The 25,378-nt window shown below is 39.1% G+C and overlaps 2 protein-coding genes across 2 annotated transcripts; both read left to right on the plus strand.

The window, feature by feature from the left end:
* Nucleotides 1-3,540: 3,540 nt before the first annotated feature.
* Nucleotides 3,541-7,255, plus strand: LOC128612002 (uncharacterized). The gene is made up of 6 exons (XM_053631900.1): nucleotides 3,541-3,736; nucleotides 3,844-4,188; nucleotides 5,076-5,411; nucleotides 5,734-5,841; nucleotides 6,254-6,297; nucleotides 6,422-7,255. The coding sequence occupies exons 1-6, from the start codon at nucleotides 3,664-3,666 to the stop codon at nucleotides 6,551-6,553; spliced, it is 1,038 nt and encodes a 345-aa protein (XP_053487875.1). The 5' UTR covers nucleotides 3,541-3,663; the 3' UTR covers nucleotides 6,554-7,255.
* A 4,958-nt stretch (nucleotides 7,256-12,213) lies between these two features.
* Nucleotides 12,214-14,837, plus strand: LOC128612003 (uncharacterized). Its single transcript, XM_053631901.1, has 4 exons — nucleotides 12,214-12,347; nucleotides 12,473-12,820; nucleotides 13,993-14,346; nucleotides 14,625-14,837. Exons 1-4 carry the CDS (start codon nucleotides 12,305-12,307, stop codon nucleotides 14,834-14,836), a joined length of 957 nt encoding a protein of 318 aa, XP_053487876.1. The 5' UTR covers nucleotides 12,214-12,304; the 3' UTR covers nucleotide 14,837.
* Nucleotides 14,838-25,378: the final 10,541 nt, after the last annotated feature.

Below are 25,378 nucleotides of genomic sequence, written 5' to 3' on the forward strand. Positions count from 1 at the left end.
TGGTGAAGGAGGAGCCGCAATAAGGCCTGAATAAAACTCCACCCATATCGACACAGACATCTTACATATGTTCACGATCATAATTCATAAAACATGTATTAGACGCGCCTAAAACTTAAATGCCGAGTCATTTTTTAAGGAAAAGCTGAACAATACTACTTCTAATAGATTATATGCACTTGGTTCAGTTTTCCTAATAAACATTATCAAAACATTTAAATAAAATGAAAATAAAAAGACTGCTATGAAAGAAATAATGTGGGAGAATGATATTGTTGGTGAAGGAGAGAAGCTCAAGGATGAGAGGACGTGTAGAGGCTTGTAGTGTAAGGTTTCTTTAAGGCTTGTTAGGACTATTCATGGCTTTTAACTTGCTAAAATGGAAGCTACTAGGAACCCTATAGTACAGTCAAGAGTACTGTATGTGTATACCTGACCATCACACCCAGATGTGGTTCTTCCCCAAACTGTTACCACAAAGTTTGAAGTACACAATTGTCTGCAGTCTTAGTCTGAACTAAGAGAACAAACCTGTTCTAGCATGACAATGCCCCTGTGCATAAAGCGAGATCTATAAAGGCCGAGGTTGGTGTGAAAGAACTCGAGTCCATTGAACGTCTTTATGATGAACTGGAATGATGAATGCTAACTAATGCTCTTGTAGCTGAAATAAGAGCAGGAACTTGTGCAAGGCAGGATGGGAGGAGGATGATTGCAGAGACTTATGGGTCTCAGGTTGACCTCAAGGTCATACACTATATGGAAATATGTGACGAATATGAAGTCATTTTATATTCAGGGATGTGTTTAATTACCCAGGAAGTCTGATGAATTTTACCTGTGACTGAAATAGTCTGAAGAGAAATAGAAATACACACTCTACATACTCATACTGTATTCATTTTATTAATTGTTTAAGCATTAAATGATTCAACTTCCTCCATCATTAATAACCATTATATGTATTTACGGTGCTGCAAGAAAGTTTTTGAACCCGTGTTTCTGCATAAATTTGATATGAAATGTGATCAGATCTTCATCGAAGGCCTAAAACCAGATAAAGAGAACGCAGTTAAACAAATGATGCAAAAACATCATAGTTATTACATTTATTTATTTGGCAAAATGATCCAATATTAAGTATCTATGGCAGAAAAAGAATGTGAATGATTGCTTTCAGTAACTGGTGTGACCTTCAACCAAACATTTCCAGTAACTGGCGATCAATCTTACACAACAGGTTGGAGGAATTTTGGTCCATCCCTCCTTACAAAACTGCTTCAGCTCAGTGATGGTGGTGGCTTCCATGCATGAACTGTTGTTTTTAGGTCCTTTCACAACATTTCTAGACTTTGACTTGGCCATTCCAAAAATACTGGATTGCTTCTGATTTAATAATTTCTCTGTAGACTTACATGTGTGCTTAGACTCATTGTCTTGCTGCATGACCCACGTATGGTTAACCTTCAGTTCACGGACAGATACCCTGACATTCTCCTGTATAAATTTCTGGTATAATGCTGAATTAATTGGTCATCAATAACGGCAGGCCATCCTAGACCCGAGGCAGAAAAGCGGTTCCAATTATGTTGGATTATATTGTGGTTTTCCAAAGATACAGCTTTTCATATAAATCAAAAGTTCTATTTTGGATTCATCTGTCCACAGAACCATGTGTTCCAATAGGCTTCTGGCTTATCCACATGGTCTTGAGCAATCTTGGACAGCAGTGTTCTTTTTGGAGAGTAGTGGCTTCCTCCTTGCTATCATGCACACTAATGTAGTTCAGTGTTTGCCTGATGGTGGACTGAATGAACATTGACATTACTCAATGCAAGAGTGGTCTGTAGGTCCTTAGATTTTTCTTTGTGACTTCCCGTAATATTATTGGCTGTGCCCTTGGTGTGCCTTGGAGTGATTGTTGCTGGATGTCCACTCCATGATTGAGTAACAGTGGTGCTGAATTTCCTCCATCATCTGCCTCACAGAGGAATGGTGGAGGTCAAACAATTTAGAAATGTTTTTTTTTTTCTTTCTTTTCCCACCTGGTGAGCATTCATAACTATTTTTCTGAGGTCCTCAGGTTTGATTATGTTAGATAATTTTGCTCAATAAATAAATGTAAAAACTATAATATTTTTGCATCATTTGTTTAATTGGGTTTTCTTTATCTAGTTTACGGACTTAGATGAATAGCTAATCACATTTCAGGTGAAATTTACAGAAAATGTTCAAGTGTTCACAAACTTTCTAGCACAACTGTACATTTATTAATTTGGCAGATAATTTTATCCAAACAGCTTACAGGTGGCAGAATTCAGAGATCTGGCAACAACGAAGACCAGGTTTCCACCACTGAACCAGATACAAGTGTAAGACATCTAACAGAAAAACAGAGAGAGGTAAAATTGACAAATAAACCCCCCCACACACACACCTACACACACTGACACACATCTACACACACCACAACACACAGCCCCAAGTTAACATGAGGGATGTCGTAAGTGCAGGAACTGATCAGTGCTCACTGACACAGAATGCCATGGAGAATGGAGCAGAATTGCGAAGGAATGTGTTATGTGTAATATCACTGTCACAACTTTTAGAATAAAATAATGAAAACTTTCTCATCTAAAAAGAAAATGTGATTTAGACTTATAATATTTAAATGAGAATATCTACTGTATATTATGTATTTACATTATTATTAGTAATAATACATGCCTATTAGAATTAAAATAGTCATGTTAAAGACCATATGACTTTCTCTCCTCTTTATTTGGTCAACTAATAAACAGAACAATAATCTGGAAAAAGAATGTTCTTGTACTGGCACCCTGTCCAGGGTGTACCTCGCCTTGTGCCCTATGCTCCCTGGGATAGGCTCCAGGTTCCCCATGACCCTGAAAAGGATTAAGCGGTAGAAGATGGATGGATGGAAGAATGTTCTTGTTGCTGAAACATATATATTTACTCATATATTTTTTTACTAAAATAAAAACAATTATTAATATTAAATATGCTTGAGATTTAATATGAAAAAGTTAGAACCTTATTATTCATCACCAAAAGTATCAAATGCTACACCATTAAATAATGTTCATCACTAGAAACATTTGATAAATTTATTAATACACGATTATTCAAAATACATTATTGTGTGGGCAGAAAAAAACAAAGTATGCTAAATATATTTGTAGTTTGAATAGCTTTATAATATTATACTGCAAGTTTGTTAGGTGCAATGATCCGATAGATAGATAGATAGATAGATAGATAGATAGATAGATAGATAGATAGATAGATATAGATATATAGCAGATTTGCTTGAACATTTGTCACAGGGTTGCAGAAAATTAAATGTTGGATAACACAGGTCGGATATAAATTTGCCCAATAACTTGACAAGAAAAAGAAAAACAAATGAAAACAGTGAAAAGGGGTTATCCATCTCATTTCCTTCTTTTTTTTTTTGTTTTTTTTTTTTTGTTTTTGGTTTTCAGAGAGGAGGGACCACAGTCTACTACAATCTACTGCTGCTAACTTGTTAGTCTAGAATGTATGTGGGAAATCACGTGATGTCAGAACCTCATGTCATAAATCTTTTGAACAAAGTGAGATGTGCTCAGTTTGACCATCTATACAGTAGCAAGAGGAGACATGCTACTACACGCAGACCTCAGACTGAAGATGCTGATGATGTGGATTACAGTGATGCTTTTTAATAAAATTGGTAAGTGTCCATGGTTTGGATTGTTTCTATTCAAAGGCACTTAATGTTCTAATTTCAGTCTCTGTGTATTATAGATAGAATAAAGTTTGTTATTTAACTCCTAACAGCAGATTCTGCACAGACAAACGATGTCAGTCAGCCGAACCCACTGATCACTGCTGATGTTGGTGATAATGTGACTCTGCACTGCTTTAGACTAAGAGAGGATAACTCTGGAGTCATCGTATGGTACAAGCAAAAAGCAGGACATGAGCCTTTTGTAATGGTCACAGTTCATCAAGAGCCAAATTACGAAGATGAGTTCAAGCCACCAAGATTCAGTATCAAGAAAGAACAAACGAATTACCATTTAAAAATTGCTAATGTGGAACCATCAGATGAAGCCATGTATTACTGTGGACTGAGAGACTTTTTAACAAGATTTGGAAATGGAACATTTTTATCAGTGAAAGGTAAGAATTTTAAAATGTACACAGTTAGTTTAATACATATTTAATTAGTTAATATTTTCTTAAATATGACATTTATGATTAACAAAGGGAATCCATAAACCTCAAGTTGGTAATCTCATTATTTTTTTACTTATTGTGATGTAATAATCTATTATTCAGTTAAATAACTCATTATTTTGAGTTGCTATCTTGTTATTTTATGTTAATAACTTTTAATCAAGACATCATTATTTCCACACTAAAGGTCCATATTGGTCACAGCAGTTATTTTGAATGTTTGAATTGAATGCTCAGGTACTATCTGGGAACCAGCATATGGAAATAAATTATTATATACAAGTATTTTACAGCAAAACACCCTAAATTTCTAATTCTGGATTTGATCTTGTCAGTACATTTACAACCCCAATTCCAAAAAAGTTGGGACACTAGGTAAAATGATTTGCATCATCATGATTTTATATGTTTTCTATGTTCTATTGTGAATAACATACAGGTTTATGAGATTTGCAAATCATTGCATTCGGTTTTTATTTACATTTGACCCAGCGTCCCAACGTTTTGGGAATTGTAGTTGTACTTAGTTAGTTATTGGAGATGTTAATTAAAGTTTGCACCCCAAAACACTCTTTGTAGGTGAGAAATTGTATGATGATGTCTCGTCACAACAATTGTATTTATATTTGGGTGTATGAAAAAAGTTCTGTATTTGATTGCTTTAATAATTAAAAAAAAAGTAATATAAACATGATGTACCAGCTCTCTAGACTATCGTGTTGGAATTTATACTTCCAGTGGAGTCACAGTCTCTTCGTGAATATGCTGTAATTGACTGCATCTGCTTTATGGGCCATATTTATTATAAAGGTCTGCTTTACACTGAACAGGTGATGGAGATGTAAAAGTGTCAGTGTTCCAGAGCGGCGTGTCGGACTCGGTTCCTGCAGGAGCGTCAGTGACTCTGCAGTGCTCGGTTCTCTCTGAGAGCAGATCAGCAGAACTCCAAGTGCTCTGGTTCAGAGCTGCTCCACCACAATCCCATCCTCAAATCATTTACACTCATCGCAACAGCAGCCATCAGTATGAGAGCGGCTCTTCAACACACACCTGTGTGTACAACTTCTCCAAGAACATCCTCAGCCTCAGTGATACTGGAACTTACTACTGCGCTGTGGCCGTGTGTGGGAAGATCATTTTTGGGAATGGGACACAAGTACAATTGGGTAAGAACTATAATGTTTTAGTGATATGCCAGAGTACAGAGCGCATTGTCTATCTACTCTACATCTATTTACTTGTATTTGACCATCCAAGTTGTCTAATTACAAATATTTCTATTTTTAACAAACCCCACATTTCAAATCATTATTCTTGCTCATTTTCAATGACCTAAAGAAATGAGTTGGTTTAGCATAGAAGTAAACACTGAGCCTATATTTAACACTGTGATATTTACTGTGTGACAGAGATTGATATTGTTTGTTTATATTGTTTGATATTGTCTGTGTGACAGAGATTGATATTGTGATATTTACTGTGTGACAGAGAGATCTGTGGACCCTGTAGTGATCTACCTCACTGTAGCTTTGGGAGTGTGTGTGGTCGTGATCTTTGCTTTGATCTTTCTCATAACCTTTAAAGGACAAAACAGAGGTAAGTCTGCATGGCTATTATCAACATTATTAGATTATTATAAACTTATTTTAAAATTATGTTACTTTCACTATATTCAATGAGTCACCAGTTTATTAGTTATTATATTGTTATATATAACAAAATAGCAATATATACACAAAGTTACACTTTATTAAATACACTGATCTGGTACAAAGCAGAGTTACTGTTACCACCCCACATTTTCCCACTAATATCACATCCTGATGAGTTTTATTTCTCTTAAAATATAGCAATTTGCCAACAATTACACTTTTATTTCATTAAAAGCAACATGTCATGCTTTTTCCATTTATTATAGCTACATTTAATGCTGTAGAACATCCAAAAAAACAAAGTAGCTCATGTTATATAGCAGCTTTAAAGAGTTGTTGCTTTTTCTTCTCTACAGTGAGACTAAAACAAGGTTCTGTGACCAACAAGACCCTCAATCAGGTAAATTTTCAGGATATGTGAACACATGATGTTATAAACAGACATGCAATTAGTTTACAATTTTTGCATCAAAGTATAATAATTCTAAAGTCTAATTCTAATAATCTAATATCCATTCCTACAGGACTGTGACACTGTGGAGCTGAATTACGCTGCCTTACATTTCAATGAGAGGAGAGCCAAAAGAGGACGAATGAAGAAACAACAACCTCAAGATATTATATATTCTGATGTGCGAGGTCTTTCTGTAACTTAGATTTGATCTCTAATCTGATTCAATGTAATTAGTTCTGTTATCAGGTTTCATTTGTACTGTAGATGTGTTTTTGTTAATGATTGTTTGGACTGAATGTAAACTGAAAGTAGTAGTTTTAGTCATTTCTTGATTTCTTCACACATTTAATTGTTTCAGATCTCGAAAACAAAACCTTTCCAGCAACGCAAGGTAGACTAAATGTCCGGAAAACAGCACACTATGCTACGATCACTAGAAATTCCAGAAAAGTTGCTTATTGAAATATAGCTATATTTATAGTTCTTAGGATCATTTCTTACTTCAAATTGAGAAAACTTGGAACAATGGTGAATCATCCCAGAAGTGGCCGGTCTACCAACATTCCTCAAAGAGTGCCTCGACTTATCCGAGAAGTCACAAAATAATCCAGATAAACATATAAGAAACCACAGGTCTCACTCGTCTCAGATATGTTCACCCTTCGTAGAAAGACACTGAGCTAAAATTGTATCCATTTGAGAGTTGCAAGGCAATAACCACTGCTAACCAGAGGAACTTAAATGCTTGCCTAATATTTGCTAAAAAACACTGTATGACCCTCAAGCATTTTGGGATTATGTCTGGTAGCCTGATGAGTCAAATTTTGAACTTGTTTAATTACATCAAAAACATTAAGAACATCATAACAACTGTCAAACATTGTGGTGGTAGTGTGATGGTGTGGGTGTTTTGCTGATTCAGGGCTTGGGTGAATTGACGTAATTGACAGAATCAGATTTTCTTGCTCTTTTTAAAACATTATCAACCTCAATTAAGCAAGTTTTTTATGCCCATTTTCAAGATTGTATTCACATCTGGTGTTTCCACCCAGAGTTTTTTTTTTATGCAAGATCACAAAATTTGCATAAACATACATGGATGAAAACATCTGGGTTACGCCTGTAACCCTTTCCCTGAGTAGGGAACGAGATGTTGCGTTTAGCATAACATTATGGGAGTGCCCTTGCGCACGCGACCGGTATCTGAAGCTTGTGTAAAATCACGCCTCTATTTACAGGCCTGCCATGATCATGTGACGTGGCAATTAAGTGCGTCGTGTGATATTAATATGGCGCCTGTGAACCCCGCCATCAGCCTCTATTATCTAAAGCGAAGACGCAATTCACAGGCCTGCCCTGCTATGACAAAGCTACGCAACGTCTGGTTCCCTTCTCAGGGAACAGGGTTACATGCGTAACCCAGACGTTCCCTTTCAAAGGGAACTCCACGTTGCGTTTAGCATAACGGTATGGGAACAAGAAGACCCAAGCTTGAGGGTCACTGCAAGGCACTCGACCCCGGGGTGGAATGAATATCCAGGCTGTAATAACGAATGAATGTGTGTGGCGTAGACCACCCTGCAGCAGCACACACATCCTGTAAGGATACCCCATTGGACAAAGCCTTCGCGGAGGCGACTGCCCTAGTGAAATGAGCCCTTATGCCCAGAGGCATAGCGAGACCGCGCACCTCATAAGCAATAGAGATTGCTTCCACTACCCAATTAGAGATGTGCTGCTTTGACACAGCATCACCTCTACTGTTGCTGCCAAAGCAGACCAGCAGCTGCTCTGACTTACGCCACTGGCCGGAGCGGTAGACATAAGTACAGAGAGCCCTTACTGGACACAGCAGGTGCATTCTCTCTTGTTCCGGTGTGAGGAACGGAGGAGGGCAGAAAGCCTGCAACACCACAGGCTGGGCAGCCGGTGTAGGCATTGGCTGGCCAAAATGGCAGCCACGTAAAACCTGACTGTGGAAGGAGCCAACCCCGCTGAGAAACATCCTTGTAAGAACTCCAAGACTGTAGCTATTGTGCAGTTCACTGGGTCTAGCTGACGTACCTCACACCACAAGACAAAAAGCCACCACTTGAGTGCATACAATTTCCTTGTGGATGGTGCTCTAGCGTTTAACATATTCTCTACAACCTCAGTTGTGAGACCAGAATCTATGAGCTGGTGCCCCTCAGGGGCCATACCCACAGTTTACCTGGTTCTTGCCGAGGGTGATAAATCAGCCCTCCAGCTTAAGACAGTAGATCCACTTTAAGGGCTCAAATGGGGCACCTGACAGACCTTCCAGGACCACAGAAAGGTCCCAGGAAGGTATTCACGACCTGCAGATGGGCCTCAGCCGCCTGACACCACGCATAAACCTCAAAGTTAGAGGATGTTGCCCCACAGAGGCTCCATCAACAGGGGCGTGGCTGGCCGAAATGGCGACTACGTAAACCCTGATTGTAGAAGGAGCCCACCCCGCTGAGAAACGTTCTTGTAAGAACTCCTGGACTGTAGCTATTGCTCAGTTCACTTGGTCTACAGTGGATCCCTGTGGATGGGAATCTCACAAAGAGTGCCATCTATCAGGGATATTACCTCTGAGAACGATATTTGAGCTGGCCAATAAGGTGCTACTAGCAGCAGACATAGACTGTCTTGGCGAACTCTCGCTAGAACTTGTGGGAGCAGAGCGATCGGGGGGAAAAGCGTACAGATGTGACCTCGGCCACATGTGCACCATGCTCCACATAAACTCCAATAGTCTCCACAGAGACTGGATGGGATGCCAAGATCCAGCTTTATCTTGCTCAGTGTTGATAAGATTGACCCTAGGCATGTTCAGGATAGAAACGCCCTCATCGTGGTAGAATCCTTATAACCCCTAGAAAAGTTGACCTCTGCACTGGAGAAAGCATACTTTTCTGAGGTTCAACCTGAGCCCCAAGCTCTTCATGTGGGTGAGAACAACACTCGATGTTGAACCGCCAGTTCCCTGGATCTTGCTAGAATTGAACAGTCGTCCAGGTAGTATAGTACACGGATTCCCTGGAGTCACAATGGAGCCAGAGTGACATCCATGTACTTTGTGCAGGTGCGAGGGGATAAAGCTAGCGATATTTCTATGAAATATGCACCTTTTAGATCTATTGTCACAAACCAGTCCTCAAACTGAATCTGTGGCACGATAAGTTTGGGCATCAGCATCTTGAACCTGTATGTCCGAAGAGTACAGTTCAGATGACGCAGCTCTAAAATTGGCCGCATACTCCTATTTTTGCGGAACAGAAAATAACAGCTGTAAAAACCTCCCTCCCTCAGGAAATGGGGTACATGTTCTATGGCCCCTTTGTCCAAGGGACTTACTTACTTACTTCCTGCGCTAACATCGGGCTCTGGTCTGTGCTGACTACTTTGGTGAGCACACCTCTGAACCGCGGGCAGGGGTCAAGCTCTAAACTGGACCCGGTAACCGTTTTCTACAGTAGACAGAATCCATGGAGACACATGGCAGTAGTTACCACACTGCCAGATGGTCTTTTAGTGACGTTAACTATTCCACATTCTATTGGAGGGAAAGCATCAGATTTCCGTTGCCCTGTGACAGCTCGCTGACGAGAGAACACTGAAAACATGGGACAGCCTTGGCTGATAGGGGAGGCCCTACAGTAGCACTGGAGGCTAAATGCCCTAACAACCTCATGTCCCCTGATACATCCCACCACGGCCCCTCAGGACCGCTCTTCTTTGTCTGCTTGATCTTTATGAACATTCTCAGATCATGCCTAGTAGCAGGCCGCGACTGTGGCCACCCGGTTCCCCTGGCTGTCTGCAGGGGTTGGCGGTCTGCCATACTCGCCTTTTGTGTCTCCCTCGCACTAGCGCTGGCCCGGGCTCCACTCGTGGATGCCCAGGTGAACTCGACACAACAGGGAAGGAACTGGCTGAATGCCGCCATATGTCGAGCTCACTCAGCAGGTCTGCTTGGTAGGCCTGCAACACTCTCATTGTCTGCATTGACCTACAAGCAAGACTACTACTGCATAGGCCTTGCCCACCAATGCCTTACACAGTGGCTAGGATGGCAAAGCCGGCCCCCCTAAATTATCTGCCGTCCATGGAGAGAGGTAGCTCGCAAGCGCTTCCTCCACGTTCAGCATAGCTAAATAGCCATGCCGTTCATTCCCCACAATGGACGAATAATCCAACATCGTGGGGTTATACTGTAAATACAGCTTATGCATGGTTTTCCCCCAGAAGTCTGATATTTTGTCATGCACTTCTGGAAGAAAGGGGAGTTTTCTGCAGTGTGAGGGATTTATTTTCACTGGGGAGAAAAAAGCTCATTCAGACTTAGTAATCACTTCAATTCAGTTTTTAGTACACCCTTCTGGCTCCTTGGAGTCAGAGAAGAATTATTACTATTATTTTTGTGTGTTTTTTCTCTTTGTTTTCCCTTTTGGCTTTCCAAAGTGGAAGGAAGAGTCGTGATGCAAGCTCCAAAATCCAGCGGAGAGCCGAACCTGGAAGACAGAGCAAGAGATAGAGCAGCGCTCGTCTCCGGCTCCTCTTCCGGATCCATAAGAGATCCCCCGAACCTGAGACGGCTATCTGCCTCGGCAGCGGCCGGCCCAGATCCACAAGGCTCTGAAAGCCAACTTGCTTCGGCGTCCGAGAAGAGCGCGAGTTGCGAGCAGAGCTGCTTAATGTAGGCGTTACCATGTGCAGCCTCTAGAGGCTTCCATCGTATGCTACATCCCTAGACACTTCACCCAGAAAGTGTGCGCTATTCCCCGTGAAGAAACGGGAGCAAGCGGTAACACAATTCCTGAATTCTCTCACTCATATTTTTCTCTCTCGCTCATTCCTTTTTTTCTTCTATTTTTTATAAAGGGATAGAAAGTCCAGAGATTTTGAGAAACGATGGAGAGGAAATTAAGCGTATTTTGTTTCTTTACACAAACAACCGACACGCAGTCTCGCTGAAGATAACTGTCTGAATAGATGTGGTTTCTGTAATAATCAAGTCACAGTGCAATAATGTGGTGTTAATATTGTTTTTTAAGATACAGAAATGCCACACTGGTGCCAAGGAGGAGCTCAGAAGAGCATTTTTTTTTCATTTACCAATAATATATCTAGAGTAAATCTTGCATGTACTGGTATCTACTTTGCATCTGTAAGTGGGACGAGTCTGTGGTTTAATCGTGAGAAGAAGGAAGTCTTAAGTAACCTACTTTCCGCTTCTGGGTGACCAGAAACAAGCACAACATGCATATAAAAGAAACCACGACAAGAGTCATCAGCTATTCAGCTCTCTTATAGTACTTATTTATGGTCAGAAATAGGCAACATGGAAAATGCAGCTTATCCTCTGTCCTGAAAAGTAAAGTTTATAGTTTTACCTCTGCATAAAGCATTTACTGAAAACAAATGGATGAATAAACCTTTTTTTTCAGATCTAAAATACATGTGCTGTGCAATTATTGAAGTGAAATGATGACAATTCAAAACGGATGTTTTACTTTACTTTCTTTTTATTATAAGCTTTCTTTGAACATATTTATTTTTTAATTTTTTTAATCCCCACCTCATTTTGTTTAAAATGTTTACCTGAATCTGTATTTGATTTTACTTGAATAATAATAATAATAATAATAAAAACACATTTTATTTAAGTTCAAAGCATAAGATAAATTTTTGTGTGCGATACTTCTACTTTAACTTCTACTTGGTTTTGTACTTTGTTCTACTTCTTTTTCCCCTACAGACTTCTGGTGGTCAAAGTGTGTAACAAAAATAGAAACATGTAGATAGAAGGATATAGAACTTGTGACTTGTAACTCAGCCAATCAGGTGAAAGTCTCCAGTACAAAATACTTGGTGCTTTCCTCGCTTATTTATTTATTTTGTTCTCGAAGAGCTCGATCTGAATATTATTTCACCTCTGAAGATGGCTCCAGTATGGACAATTATTTTATTTCTCAACACAATATGTAAGTTTTAAAGACACTGAATTTAAACTGGCTATAGATACACTTATTAGTTCTTTGATTTAATATATTTTCATCCATTGTTTATTTCTCTTGGTCAATTCTATCTAATGTAAATTATTTTCTAGCTCCAGCTCTATCTGTGGATTTGTCCAGACCATCATTTCTCTCAGTGAAGTCTGGAGAACGTGTTACTCTTAAATGCCCATTTGGAGATATTCCTAAGGCTGAAAGTGTGGTCTGGTACAAACATATATTTGGAGAAATGCCTCAAAAAGTGGGAGAAAAATTATCATTTAAAGGTATCAAAATTTCCCCCGAGTTCAGAACTTCAGGATTTACAATGGAGGCGACTGATAACGGCATTTCTCTGATAATTCCACATATAATAAAGGATGATGGTGGACTTTACTACTGTGGAAGATTTAGCTGGGAGAATTTTACATTATCTAATGGAACTTTCTTGGATGTAACAGGTAATAAACTAAATCAAATCTGTCTAAAGCTGTGCATATATTTAATATATTTATGCTCCTTTTGGAATTTCTAAATGACCAAAGTATCAATTTGTAAATTGAATATATACTATATTTAATTAACAAAATGCTTTTAGAAATGATGGATATTGCAGATGTTAGTGGAGAATATTTGCACATATAAAGAATTATAGTATTTTTTTTCTTTTTTTAAGAAAAGAAATAGTACTGGAAATGTATTAATATTGATTAGGATTAACTTTAAAGTGTTGGCTGGGCAGACTGTGGTACAAAGTGGCCTGATACCAAATTTAGGGTTGAGAAAATAAAAGATTATATAGAAACTTTTTATTGTGCTTTCTTAGGTCTTTAAGTAGAACTGTTTTGAAATGTGAAGAGTAAATATATATTTACCTGCTAAGACATCTGTCCAACAAGCATCACACCCTCGACATAGATTAGACAGCTAAACATTTTATGTAAGTTTAATTCAAGGTCGCGTTTTTACATGTAGTGCATGAGGTTTTACTTTCATTTGTGAATTTCTCACATTTCCCATTAATATTCACATGTTCATTAAGTACATGTAGGTGATATAGCTTTCCACATATTGTTCACATGGTGTCACGTGTTTATTTGAATTCACGTGCAATTTCAGGGCATAACATGGTGAGATGCACTATTTGCTTTTCAAATATGATCGCATATCCCTCACATCATGTAAAAAAACAAAAAAAAAAAACAAACAAACAAACAAAAAAAAACATTTGATTACATGTGAAATGTAAAGTAATTGTTCTGTAAGGGAACCTGTGCTCACTAACAGTGCTGTGCTTATTGTTGGGGAGAACTTACACTAACTTACACACATCCCACTTATATAACAGACACTTGCCTCTCAAGTCCTGATTGGTTAGAATGAATTAAATAAAACTATAATATAAACAATGTAAAATAAAAATAATGTGTACAATGAAAAATCTGTAAAATATAATGATTAACATAAAATGTCATTTTAAAATAATTATTTGTTTGTTTTATTTAACTTATTTATTCAACATATGAAGAGCCTTGAACTGATGAAATTATTGTTTGGTTTTGTCCCAACCGCTAACTAGTACAAATTTATAAAGAGAGCCATGGTCTTACACTCTCTATATTACACTGAATAGGTAATGGAGATGTAAAAGTGTCAGTGTTCCAGAGCGGTGTGTCGGACTCGGTTCCTGCAGGAGCGTCAGTGACTCTGCAGTGCTCGGTTCTCTCTGAGAGCAGATCAGCAGAACTCCAAGTGCTCTGGTTCAGAGCTGCTCCACCACAATCCCATCCTCAAATCATTTACACTCATCACAACAGCAGCCATCAGTGTGAGAGCGGCTCTTCTACACACACCTGTGTGTACAACTTCTCCAAGAACATCCTCAGCCTCAATGATACTGGAACTTACTACTGCGCTGTGGCCGTGTGTGGGAAGATTATTTTCGGGAACGGGACACGAGTACAAATAAAGAACATTCCAAAATCTGGTTAGTAATTTTAATTTTGCGTGTATATATATATATATATATATATATATATATATATATATATATATATATATAACATTGGTTTTAACAAAAAAAAAAATACTTTTTTGCATATTTTTTGTTTAGATATTTATTTGTAAAAAGTTAACATGATCAGTAGTTGTAAATATTTACAGTAGCCCATTGTTTAGTGTTATTTTTTTTTTATATATACGATAATAGCAGTTATATCACTTGTAGCATACATATTTATTGTTATGATATTTATTGTCCTGCAGTAAGAACAATCTATCTCGCAGTAGTGGTGGCAGTGTGTTTGGTTGTGATCTTCACTCAAGCATTTATAATCTGTAAAAAGAGGCACCGTGACCAATCTAGAGGTGAGTCTGTGAGATACAGAACTGTAAATAATTTTGTAAACTATATAGTACTTTACTTCAATGTTATGTGCTATTTTATGTGTAGATTCCTGACAAATAATCCTGGTTAAGTTATAGCGGCATGGGCACTAATATATATATATATATTCAATATGTGGTCATTTTTCCAACCAACATTCAGAATCCAAGTGGGAAAAAAAATAAGTATACCCTGCAATTCACTAACATGTAGAACTATCTTTAGCAACAGAAACTTAAAGTAAAAATTTACCGTAGGAGTTTATCGGTCTCTCACATTGTTTTGGAGAATTTTTTTTAATGTGCTTGAGGTCTGGACTTTGATTTGGCCATTGGCCAGAATAGTGAATTTCAAATTGTTTGTAGATTGCCTATTAACCCTTCCCAGATTGATGAGCAGCAACAATTGCTTCTCTGAGGTCATGGCTGATGTCCTTTCTTTTTGGCATGATGTAGTGCTCCAGAACACTAAACTGCCAAATAATCAGCTTTTCTAGAGGTAGACACACTTCTTGATGATTACCTAATCATGTGAATTTCATTAGTAACACCTGGCTGATAATTACTCTCTTAATGATTGTGGAAGTTGTAAGGGTGTACTTGTTTTTTTTTTTTCCCACCTGGTTTCTGAATGTTGGTTTACCTTTTCAGAAAAAAAAAAAAGACTACATATTGAAATATGTTGTGTTTTCTTTATTTATTTTTATGCTGTTGTGTTCATAGAAGTTTGTGTGGACCACACAATTGTTATTTATACCCTGATAAATAAAATATAGATTTAATGGAGGGGGTACTTTCTTTGTCCCATGCCTGTATATATTGCTTTACATTTAAAATAGCTTTGAATGTTTTTTTGAAGATTTTTGAAGATTTTTTTTCTCTCTTTGCAGTGAGACCCCAACAACATTCTGTGGTATTGCAACCAGCCAACCTGGTAAATAATCTTATATTCTTCTTATTATTTAAACAACCTATTAAATTTCACTCCCATGATTCAGTTAGCTGTGATTTAAAATGAAGTTTGCATGTTCATTCCCACAGGGCCACGATGATTCAGTGGAACTGAATTACGCTGCTTTACATTTCAATAAGAAGAATACCAAAAGAGTGACAAGAAAGAGAGAAAAATCTGAAGACTGTGTTTATTCTAAAGTGTCATCTGCTACCTAGATTATATAGTCCCCTGCAAAACTATTGGAACAGCAAGGCTGATTGTGTTTGTTGTAGACTTAAGGCATTTGGGTTTTAGGTCAAAAGATGAATATGATAAAAGAGTTTAGAATTTCAACTTTTATTTACTGGTATTTACATGCAGTTGTGTTAAAGGACATAAAACATAGCTTATTTTGTATTAGACCACCCGATTTTTCGTATCAGGGGACAAGGTGTTTCTTGTTACCCAGGTGTGTCCTGTTAGATTGATTGTTTAAAAAATAAATACCTGTGAACATCTACTCTTGGTTTTAGCCTTCAGTTTCACCTGTGAATACTGCATTTGTTGTTAAAAAAGGATAAGCCAACATGATGATCAGAGAGCTGTCTGTAGGTGAAAAGTCACTGACATTTTGAAGCTGAGAAAAGAGGGAAAATCAATCAGAGGCATTGCACAAACAATGAGCATACAGTGAGGGAAAAAAGTATTTGATCCCCTGCTGATTTTGTACGTTTGCCCACTGACAAAGAAATGATCATTCTATAATTTTAATGGTAGGTTTATTTGAACAGTGAGAGACAGAATAACAACAAGAAAATCCAGAAAAACGCATGTCAAAAATGTTATAAATTGATTTGCATTTTAATGAGGGAAATATGTATTTGACCCCCTCTCAATCAGAAAGATTTCTGGCTCCCAGGTGTCTTTTATACAGGTAACGAGCTGAGATTAGGAGCACACTCTTAAAGGGAGTTTATGGGGCTCCATGCAAGATCTCACCTCATGGAGTTGCAATGATCATGAGAACAGTGAGGAATCAGCCCAGAACTACACGGGAGGATCTTGTCAATGATCTCAAGGCAGCTGGGACCATAGTCACCAAGAAAACAATTGGTAACACACTACGCCGTGAAGGACTGAAATCCTGTAGTGCCCGCAAGGTCCCCCTGCTCAAGAAGGCACATATACATGCCCGTCTGAAGTTTGCCAATGAACATCTGAATGATTCAGAGGACAACTGGGTGAAAGTGTTGTGGTCAGATGAGACCCAAATGGAGCTCTTTGGCATCAACTCAACTCGCCGTGTTTGGAGGAGGAGGAATGCTGCCTATGACCCCAAGAACACCATCCCCACTGTCAAACATGGAGGTGGAAACATTATGCTTTGGGGGTGTTTTTCTGCTAAGGGGACAGGACAACTTCACCGCATCAAAGGGACGATGGACGGGGCCATGTACCGTCAAATCTTGGGTGAGAACCTCCTTCCCTCAGCCAGGGCATTGAAAATGGGTCATGGATGGGTATTCCAGCATGACAATGACCCAAAACACATGGCCAAGGCAACAAAGGAGTGGCTCAAGAAGAAGCACATTAAGGTCCTGGAGTGGCCTAGCCAGTCTCCAGACCTTAATCCCATACAAAATCTGTGGAGGGAGCTGAAGGTTCGAGTTGCCAAACATCAGCCTCGAAACCTTAATGACTTGGAGAAGATCTGCAAAGAGGAGTGGGACAAAATCCTTCCTGAGATGTGTGCAAACCTGGTGGCCAACTAGAAGAAATGTCTGACCTCTGTGATTGCCAACAAGGGTTTTGCCACCAAGTACTAAGTCATGTTTTGCAGAGGGGTCAAATACTTATTTCCCTCATTAAAATGCAAATCAATTTATAACATTTTTGACATGCGTTTTTCTGGATTTTCTTGTTGTTATTCTGTCTCTCACTGTTCAAATAAATCTACCATTAAAATTATAGAATGATCATTTCTTTGTCAGTGGGCAAACGTACAAAATCAGCAGGGGATCAAATACTTTTTTCCCTCACTGTAGCCAATATAACAATTAGGAATGTCCTGAAAAAGAAAGAAACCCCTGTTGTACTGAGCAACAGACAGTGAATGGGTCAGCCAAGGAAAACAACAACAGCTGATGACAGAAACATTGTGATAGTTGTGAAGGAAAACAACAAAACAACAGTCAGTGACACAATCAACAACTTCCACAGGGCAGGGGTGAAGGTATCACAATCTACCGTTCGAAAAAGACTTCAAGTACAGAAATATAGGGGCCATACCACAGAATTCAAACAGCTGTCACTGTTGGGCCCTTGCGCAAGGCCCTTAACCCTCTCTGCTCCAGGGGTGCCGTACCATGCGCTCTGACCCCAACCTCCTAACATGCTGGGATATGCAAAGAAAAAGAATTTCACTGTGCTGTAATGTTTATGTGACCGGTAAAGACTCATTATCATTATCATCAGCAGTAAGAATCAGAAAGCCAAAATTGGAATTTGCATGAAATACAGAGATGAGCCACAAAAGTTTAACCAAGATGAAGCTCTACCAAAGTAATGGAAAGGCCAAAGTGTGAAGAAAGAAATAATGTGCTCCAAAACATTTGGAGCAAAAGCAATTATTCACCCAGGCGAACAGTAACTGGTAAATGTTTCTTTCTGGATTTTTTAGTTGAAACTAGTTTTAGCACCGATTGTCTGATAGAAGCTGGTACTGCACTTCCTTGTTGCTACGAGCTGTGTACATGTTGCTAGATTAAAGCTAATTCCGGTATTCATATTCGGCTTCAGTCGGGAGTCGCTCGTTCACGCGACTACTCTTTGTTTTGCTAATTAAAGAGGCGTGCTCAGCTGTGAAACACCGCAGTATTTAATAATTAAGAAACGCTGAGGCGTAAGTGTCAGCCCTTGTCCTGTGAAGACCAAGCTTGTGTAAAGACCTGCGAGTCTACCTGCGCAAGTCCACCAAGCAAGGACACTGACAAGACACCACACGTGCTGCTAAGTATACCTTTTTCTCCCTTTATTCCTCTTGCTGTTTACCTGTTTACACAGGTACTAACACTAACATGTGTCATCAGTTTATCCACATTATTTGCCATAGGAGCAGACCGCGGCATACTCCCAGAAAAGTACGCAACTTGGACAACCTACGCTCTCTGAATGCGGCCTCTGCAGATTCCCTCTCATTCTCTGTCAGACTTTGGAACTGCCAATCTGCCATCAACAAGGCAGATTTCATTCCTGCCTTTGCAACCCACTCCAACCTCAGTGTGCTGGCTCTGACTGAGACCTGGATCAATACTGAGAACACTGCCACAACTTCTCCCATACCTCACGTCCCAACAGATGAGGGGGTGGTACAGGTTTGCTTCTCTCCAAAACATGGAAATTTACCTGTCTTTCTCCCTCTTGCTCATACACTTCCTTTGAATTCCATGCTGTTACAGTCACTGACCCTGCCAGAATGCACTTTCTTGTTGTTTACCGTCCTCCAGATCAACTGGGGAACTTCATCAATGAATTTGACACGCTGCTTTCCGCCATTCCGGATGATGGAACTCCTCTTCTGGTCCTTGGTGACTTCAACATTCATCTAGACAAGCCACATGCAGCTGACTTTCTTGCTCTCCATCCCATATTTGACCTCAAGCAGTTCACCACACCAGCAACCCACAAAGCTGGCAACTAGCTCGACCTCGTCCTCACACTTAATTGCACCACACACAATCTTCTCATTACTCCTCTCCACACCTCTGACCATTTCTTTATCCAGTTCTCTATTTCTCTCCCCTCACCCCCTTCACTGTCTCCACCCTCTATCTCTTTTCATCGCAATCTTCGCTCCCTTTCCCCCTCACATTTCTCCTCCGTTGTCACAACCTTACTTCCCTCTGATAGCCACCTCTCCTCACTTGACTTAAACACTGCACCTGACATGCTATGTTCCACCCTAACATCTTCTCTTGACAGCATCTGCCCCCTAACCTCCAGACCTGCTCGCACATCAACCTCTAGCCCTTGGCTCTCAGAAGCTCTGCGTAACAACCGGGCCAAACTAAGAGCATCTGAAAGAAAATGGTAAAAATCTGACAATCCAACTGACCTAACCAATTACCAGACCAATTACCTAAACAATCTCCTCTTTTTCCAATAGCATCTCCATTGCTAAAACCACATACTACCAAGAGAAGATTGGCAGTTCTCCCAACACCCGCACTCTCTTCAAAACCTTTTCTTCTCTTCTCTGTCCCCCTCCTCCCCCTTCCCCTACCTCTCTCACTGCAGATGACTTTGCCACTTTCTTTTCCAACAAGGTTACATCAATCAGGAACCAGTTCTCAACCCCAGACATGCATAGACCGGCTCCTCCTCCATGTAACTCCCAGCTGACTTCCTTCTCTCCTGTCTCAGAGACTGATGTCTCTAAACTCCTCTCTAGTCATCCCACAACCTGTCCTCTTGACCCTATCCCTTCTCACCTTCTTCAGTCCATCTCTCCCACACTATTACCTGCACTCACACACATCTTTAATACATCACTCTCTACTGGCACATACCCTACCTCATTTAAGCAGGCCCGGGTTACCCCACTGATTAAAAAAACATCACTTAGCCCTGTTGTAGTTGACAACTACAGACCTGTTTCCCTCTTCCCTTTTCTTTCCAAAACTCTTGAAAGAGCTATTTTTAATCAACTCTCCAATTTCCTCACACAGAACAACTTCCTGGACACCAAGCAGCCTTGCTTCAAGAGCAATCGCTCAAAGGAGACTGCTCTGCTTTCCATCACTGAAGCCTTATGACTAGCAAGAGCAACCTCTAGATCATCTGTCTTCATCCTACTCGACCTCTCTGCTGTTTCGACACCGTGAACCATCAGATCCTCCCGTCAACTCTCTCCAGCCTGTGCATCACCGGAATGGTTCTGTGCTAGGTGGAATCCTATCTCTCAGACAGATCCTTCAAGGTATCATGGAGGGAAGGTATTTCTGAAACTCAGTAATTCACAAGGGGTCAGTTCTGGGTCAGTAAGTTCCACAGGGGTCAGTTCTGGGTCCACTCCTCTTTTCTATCTACACTACATCTCTAGGGCAGGTGATTGAGTCTCATGGCTTCTCATATCATTGCTATCCTGATGACACCCAGCTCTATTTGTCCTTCCAGCCTGACGATCCATCCGTCTCTGCATGTATCTCTGCTTGCCTGTCAGACATCTTGATCTGGATGAGGGAACACCACCTTAAGCTCAACCTGGCAAAATCTGAGCTTCTAGTCATCCCAGCATGTCCCTCAACCAACCACCACCTCACTGTACAGCTCGGCTCAACCACACTTAAGCCAACCAGGATGGCCAGGAACCTTGGGGTGATTCTTGATGACAGCTTGAGCTTTACAGACCACATCTCAACAACTGCACAGTCCTGTAGGTTCATCCTATACAACATCAAGAAAATCAGACCCTACCTCACCGGACAGGCTACACAACTACTAGTCCAGTCTCTTGTTATCTCAAAACTGAACTACTGCAAGTCACTACTCTCAGGCCTCCTGGCCAGCTCCATCAAACCCCTTCAAATGATTCAGAATGCAGCAGCATGCCTCGTCTTCAACCAGCCCAAGAGAACCCATGTCACACCGTTCTTCATCTCCCTCCACTGGCTTCCAGTAGCCGCCCACATCAAATTCAAGGCCTTGATGCTCACCTACAAGACCTTGTATGGAACAGCACCCTCCTACCTCAACTCTCTCCTGAAGGTTTACACTCCCTCATGCAATCTGCGATCGATTAGTGACCAACGCTTAGTAGTACCTACTTAGCGTGGCTCAAGGTCCCTTTCAAGAACATTCAAACTAACTGTTCCTCAGTGGTGGAATGAACTTCCAACCTCAATCCAGACCGCAGAATCTGTCACTTTCTTCAAAAAACAGCTAAAGACCCCCTCTTCCATGAACACCTAACCAACCCCCACCCCCCCCCAAAAAAAAATTGCACTTTTTTTCTACTCTGCGCACTTTGCTTCTTCTGGAACTCAATTAATGGATCTTGTATGTTAGCACTACTGGTATTGTTCTCTGTTTGATTTATCGCTTTGCTTGTATTTTCTCATTTGTAAATTGCTTTGGATAAAAGCGTCTGCTACATGAATAAATGTAATGTAAATGTAAACACACAACTCATCTGTGAAGCATGGTGGAGGTAGTGTCATGGCTTGGGCTTGCATGGCTGCTTCTGGAATATGATCACTAATCTTTATTGGTGGTGTATCTCATGATAGTAGCAGCAGAATGAATTCAGAATTTTACAGGAACATTCTGTCTGCCAATTTACAGAGAAATGCATCCAAATTAACTTCACCATGCATCAAGCCAACAATCTAAAACATACCACAAACTCAACAAAGGACTTTATTAGTGGGGAAAGGGGGAAGATTTTGTCCATGTCAATCACCAGACTTTAACTGAATTGAGCAGCATTTCACCTGCTGAAGAGGAAACTGAAGGGAGAAACCCCTTGAAAAAGATACTTAAAAAAGCCTGGAAAAGCATCACAAAAAAGCAAGCAAGAGTGTGGTGATTTCACTGAGTCGCAGGCTTGTTGCAGTTAAGCTTATATCTTTCCAAATTATTCTGTTGAAATTCTGCACAGTCAGCAGACATTCTCTTCATGTGGTTAACTTTCTTTGTGACAATGTTTATATGCCAAAACATCTACTTGAAGCACACTTTATATGTATGTACACTGGAACATTTTCAAAGTGCACATAGTGAAGCGTTAATAATGTAACTGTGCACATCGCTATAAAGACCTCAGAACTAACTTTAGTCTATTTGATTTTCAGATGTATATTATAACAGTAAGTAAGTGAGTGTCTGAGGGTAAACATGTGGTATAGGGACAAAAGTTTCATATCCTGCACTTGTGGTTAACTGCTTGAACATGTTAGCTTTCTGCACATTGAGGTCTAGAGGTCTTTATATTTTGAGCATTTATATATATGCTGACAAAGGTATGTTTGTGAAGTTTTATTTTACTGTAAATTTTATAGTAAATGCATCACCAAAGTAGCGCACTGACTTTTAATAGAGCACTCATTTAGAGTCTTATTGCAGTCTATAAAATACAAAAAATTCACATTTGTTAAAACCTTGCTTATTTTTTTTTTCCTTATTTAATTGCTGGTAGTGGGACAACTTTAATGTAAACTTAGGCTTTTGACTAAGTGTTTGTTTTTTTTTTTTAAACGTTAAAGTTAAAACCTTAGTTAAGACCTCTTTGTTATTGACATAAAACAGGAGACTGAACACAACACAACATTTTAATAATCCAGTAGCGTCACATACAGCAATTGAAAGTTTAAATTTAGGGTTTGAGTGATACTCCAACAGAGGTAATGTAAGCTCTCTACAGAAACATACACACAAAAATAAAAACTAATGAGAAACTAACTAAGTACAGGTGCATCAGGATTTAATTTTGCGTGTATATATATATATATATATATATATATATAGTGTGTGTGTGTGTGTGTATATGTATATGTCTGTATGTATATATACACACACTATCATAGCTTGCTCAGTATTATATTCACAGCTATGTTAGCCTGCATGTTTATTGTAACTAGAAACTTGGTCAATATTTACATAGAGAGATATGTAATGTTTGTACAGTGTTTAGCTGTCACTTATACAGATTCTGTACCACTTTAATTCTCTTTATTGCACTGACACAGGCTGTCACTCTTATTTTTGTTGATAGTCAAAAAATGCAAGAAAGAGAGAGAGAGAGAAGTGGAGAGAGACAGTCAGTTTGGCAGGGTAAAAAAAATATATATATACTAAATTACTTTGGACCACCTGGTGAAAAGGCTAGGAGTGAGTGGGTAGACAGTGATGATATGGAAGATAAGGATTAATGAACAGTGTTTGTTTTGTGCAACACATCATTTCTGAATGTTCCTGTCTTGATACTCAAGAAAGCATTATTATTATTATTATTATTATTATTATTATTATTACATTATTATATTTTACAGAGGTATTTCTAATTATATGTTTATATAATAGGGCGCACAGTGGCTTAGTGGTTAGCGTGTTCGCCTCACACCTCCAGGGTTAAGGTTTTGATTCCCACTGTGGCCCTGTGTGTGCAGAGTTTGCATGTTCTCCCCGTGCTTCGGAGGTTTCTTTCGAGTACTCCGGTTTCCTCCCCCAGTCCAAAGACTTGCATGATAGGCTGATTGGCATGCCCAAAAGTGTCCGTAGTGTTTGAATGGGTGTGTGAATGTGTGTGTGAGTGTGCCCTTCAATGGATTGGCACCCTGTCCAGGGTGTGCCAATGTGCCCTGTGCCCCCTGAGATAGGCTCCAGGTTCCCCGTGACCCAGTAAGGATAAGCAGTACAGAAAATGGATGGATGTTTATATTATATTTACAGTTATTTACTAATAATAATCTTATGGGTAGAAATGTCACCAGTTTTCAGTGACTAAAACTAGACTAAAATGCTTAATTTTTTTTTTTTTTTTTTTTTTTTTTTTTTATTAACAAAAATGCCCAGACTTTTAGTCAGCTAAAACAGGATAAGGTTGACTAAATATGATAGAAACTATCGAAGACATTTTACACAGGATTAAGACTAATTCAAAAAATTGGTGTCACTTTAACACTGGAGTACACACAATCCTCTTTCCTTTTACCAGTTTTCCTTTTTTCAGGTTTGGCGTTCCTCTTGGTGAATTGTAAAGCTGCATAATTCACTGTTTCAGCTTCAGATTCCTGATTCTAAAATAAAATTAAATTAAATACATTTTCAATTAAATATAATTTCATTAAAATGTGTACAATGCTGTATAAAATGACCATTATACTGTAAGTAGCCGTATATGAATGTAATATATTATCACTAGCGAGACTCATGCATGACTGAAGTAGACTTTGGCCTCTCAACAGAAAAAAAAAAAAAAAAGAATTACTTGTACAGTATTTAATAGTTTTAAATAGATATAATATTTTCTTGCACACATACCTGCCGCATTCCTGATGAATCTTGTATAGAAGTGTTTACTATTAATACAGACAAACACCTATTTAGTTATTTGGACAAAACTTAATTAAAGTAATTATTATCTGATGACAAAAGCACTTACTTTTATCACATTTTCTTCTCCTCAGTATGAAATAAATGAGACAGAAAATCAGAAGTGCGCACAAACCCAAAGCCGTTCCCAAACCGAGCACTGTCGAGTGTAGAGATCCGATTCATATTATTTGTTCAGCAGATAATGCTTTATGAATAAAGAATAATTATTTTTTGATGAATAATAAGACACCTTACTTGTTTTCTCGTGTGTGTTCATGTTAGTGCTGTTTCCATGCAGTGTTGGTTCACACACCACTGAATTATCATGCAGAGCTGGTGTAGATGTTCCTGATACAATAGTAACATGATCACCTATAAACATTTATCATGATTCACTAAAACTCTGTAACAGTGTTATTGAAGACACCTTCACATCTCACTATTTTACTATTATTTGTATTCCAGGATGAACATGTTAATGGTAATAAGTAGAAATATCACTCCATTAAACCAGTAGCTTAAGAAAATGTAGTGGAAATCCTACCTTTGATTTTTAAATAAGTTCCATCTGCAAACACAGGGTCGGGCCTCGTCAGTGCACAGTAGT

The sequence above is a fragment of the Ictalurus furcatus genome, chromosome 8, assembly GCF_023375685.1.
Source record: "Ictalurus furcatus strain D&B chromosome 8, Billie_1.0, whole genome shotgun sequence".
Lineage (NCBI taxonomy): Eukaryota > Metazoa > Chordata > Actinopteri > Siluriformes > Ictaluridae > Ictalurus > Ictalurus furcatus.

Bases quoted from the DNA above. Each gene is read 5' to 3' on its own strand.
- LOC128612002 (XM_053631900.1), top strand. From the start codon at position 3,664: ATGCTACTACACGCAGACCTCAGACTGAAGATGCTGATGATGTGGATT. The intron at 5,842-6,253 runs GTAAGTCTGCAT...TCTTCTCTACAG, and splicing joins CTTTAAAGGACAAAACAGAG to TGAGACTAAAACAAGGTTCT. The intron at 6,298-6,421 runs GTAAATTTTCAG...CCATTCCTACAG, and splicing joins CCAACAAGACCCTCAATCAG to GACTGTGACACTGTGGAGCT.
- LOC128612003 (XM_053631901.1), top strand. From the start codon at position 12,305: ATGGCTCCAGTATGGACAATTATTTTATTTCTCAACACAATAT. The intron at 12,821-13,992 runs GTAATAAACTAA...TACACTGAATAG, and splicing joins AACTTTCTTGGATGTAACAG to GTAATGGAGATGTAAAAGTG. The intron at 14,347-14,624 runs GTTAGTAATTTT...ATTGTCCTGCAG, and splicing joins AAAGAACATTCCAAAATCTG to TAAGAACAATCTATCTCGCA.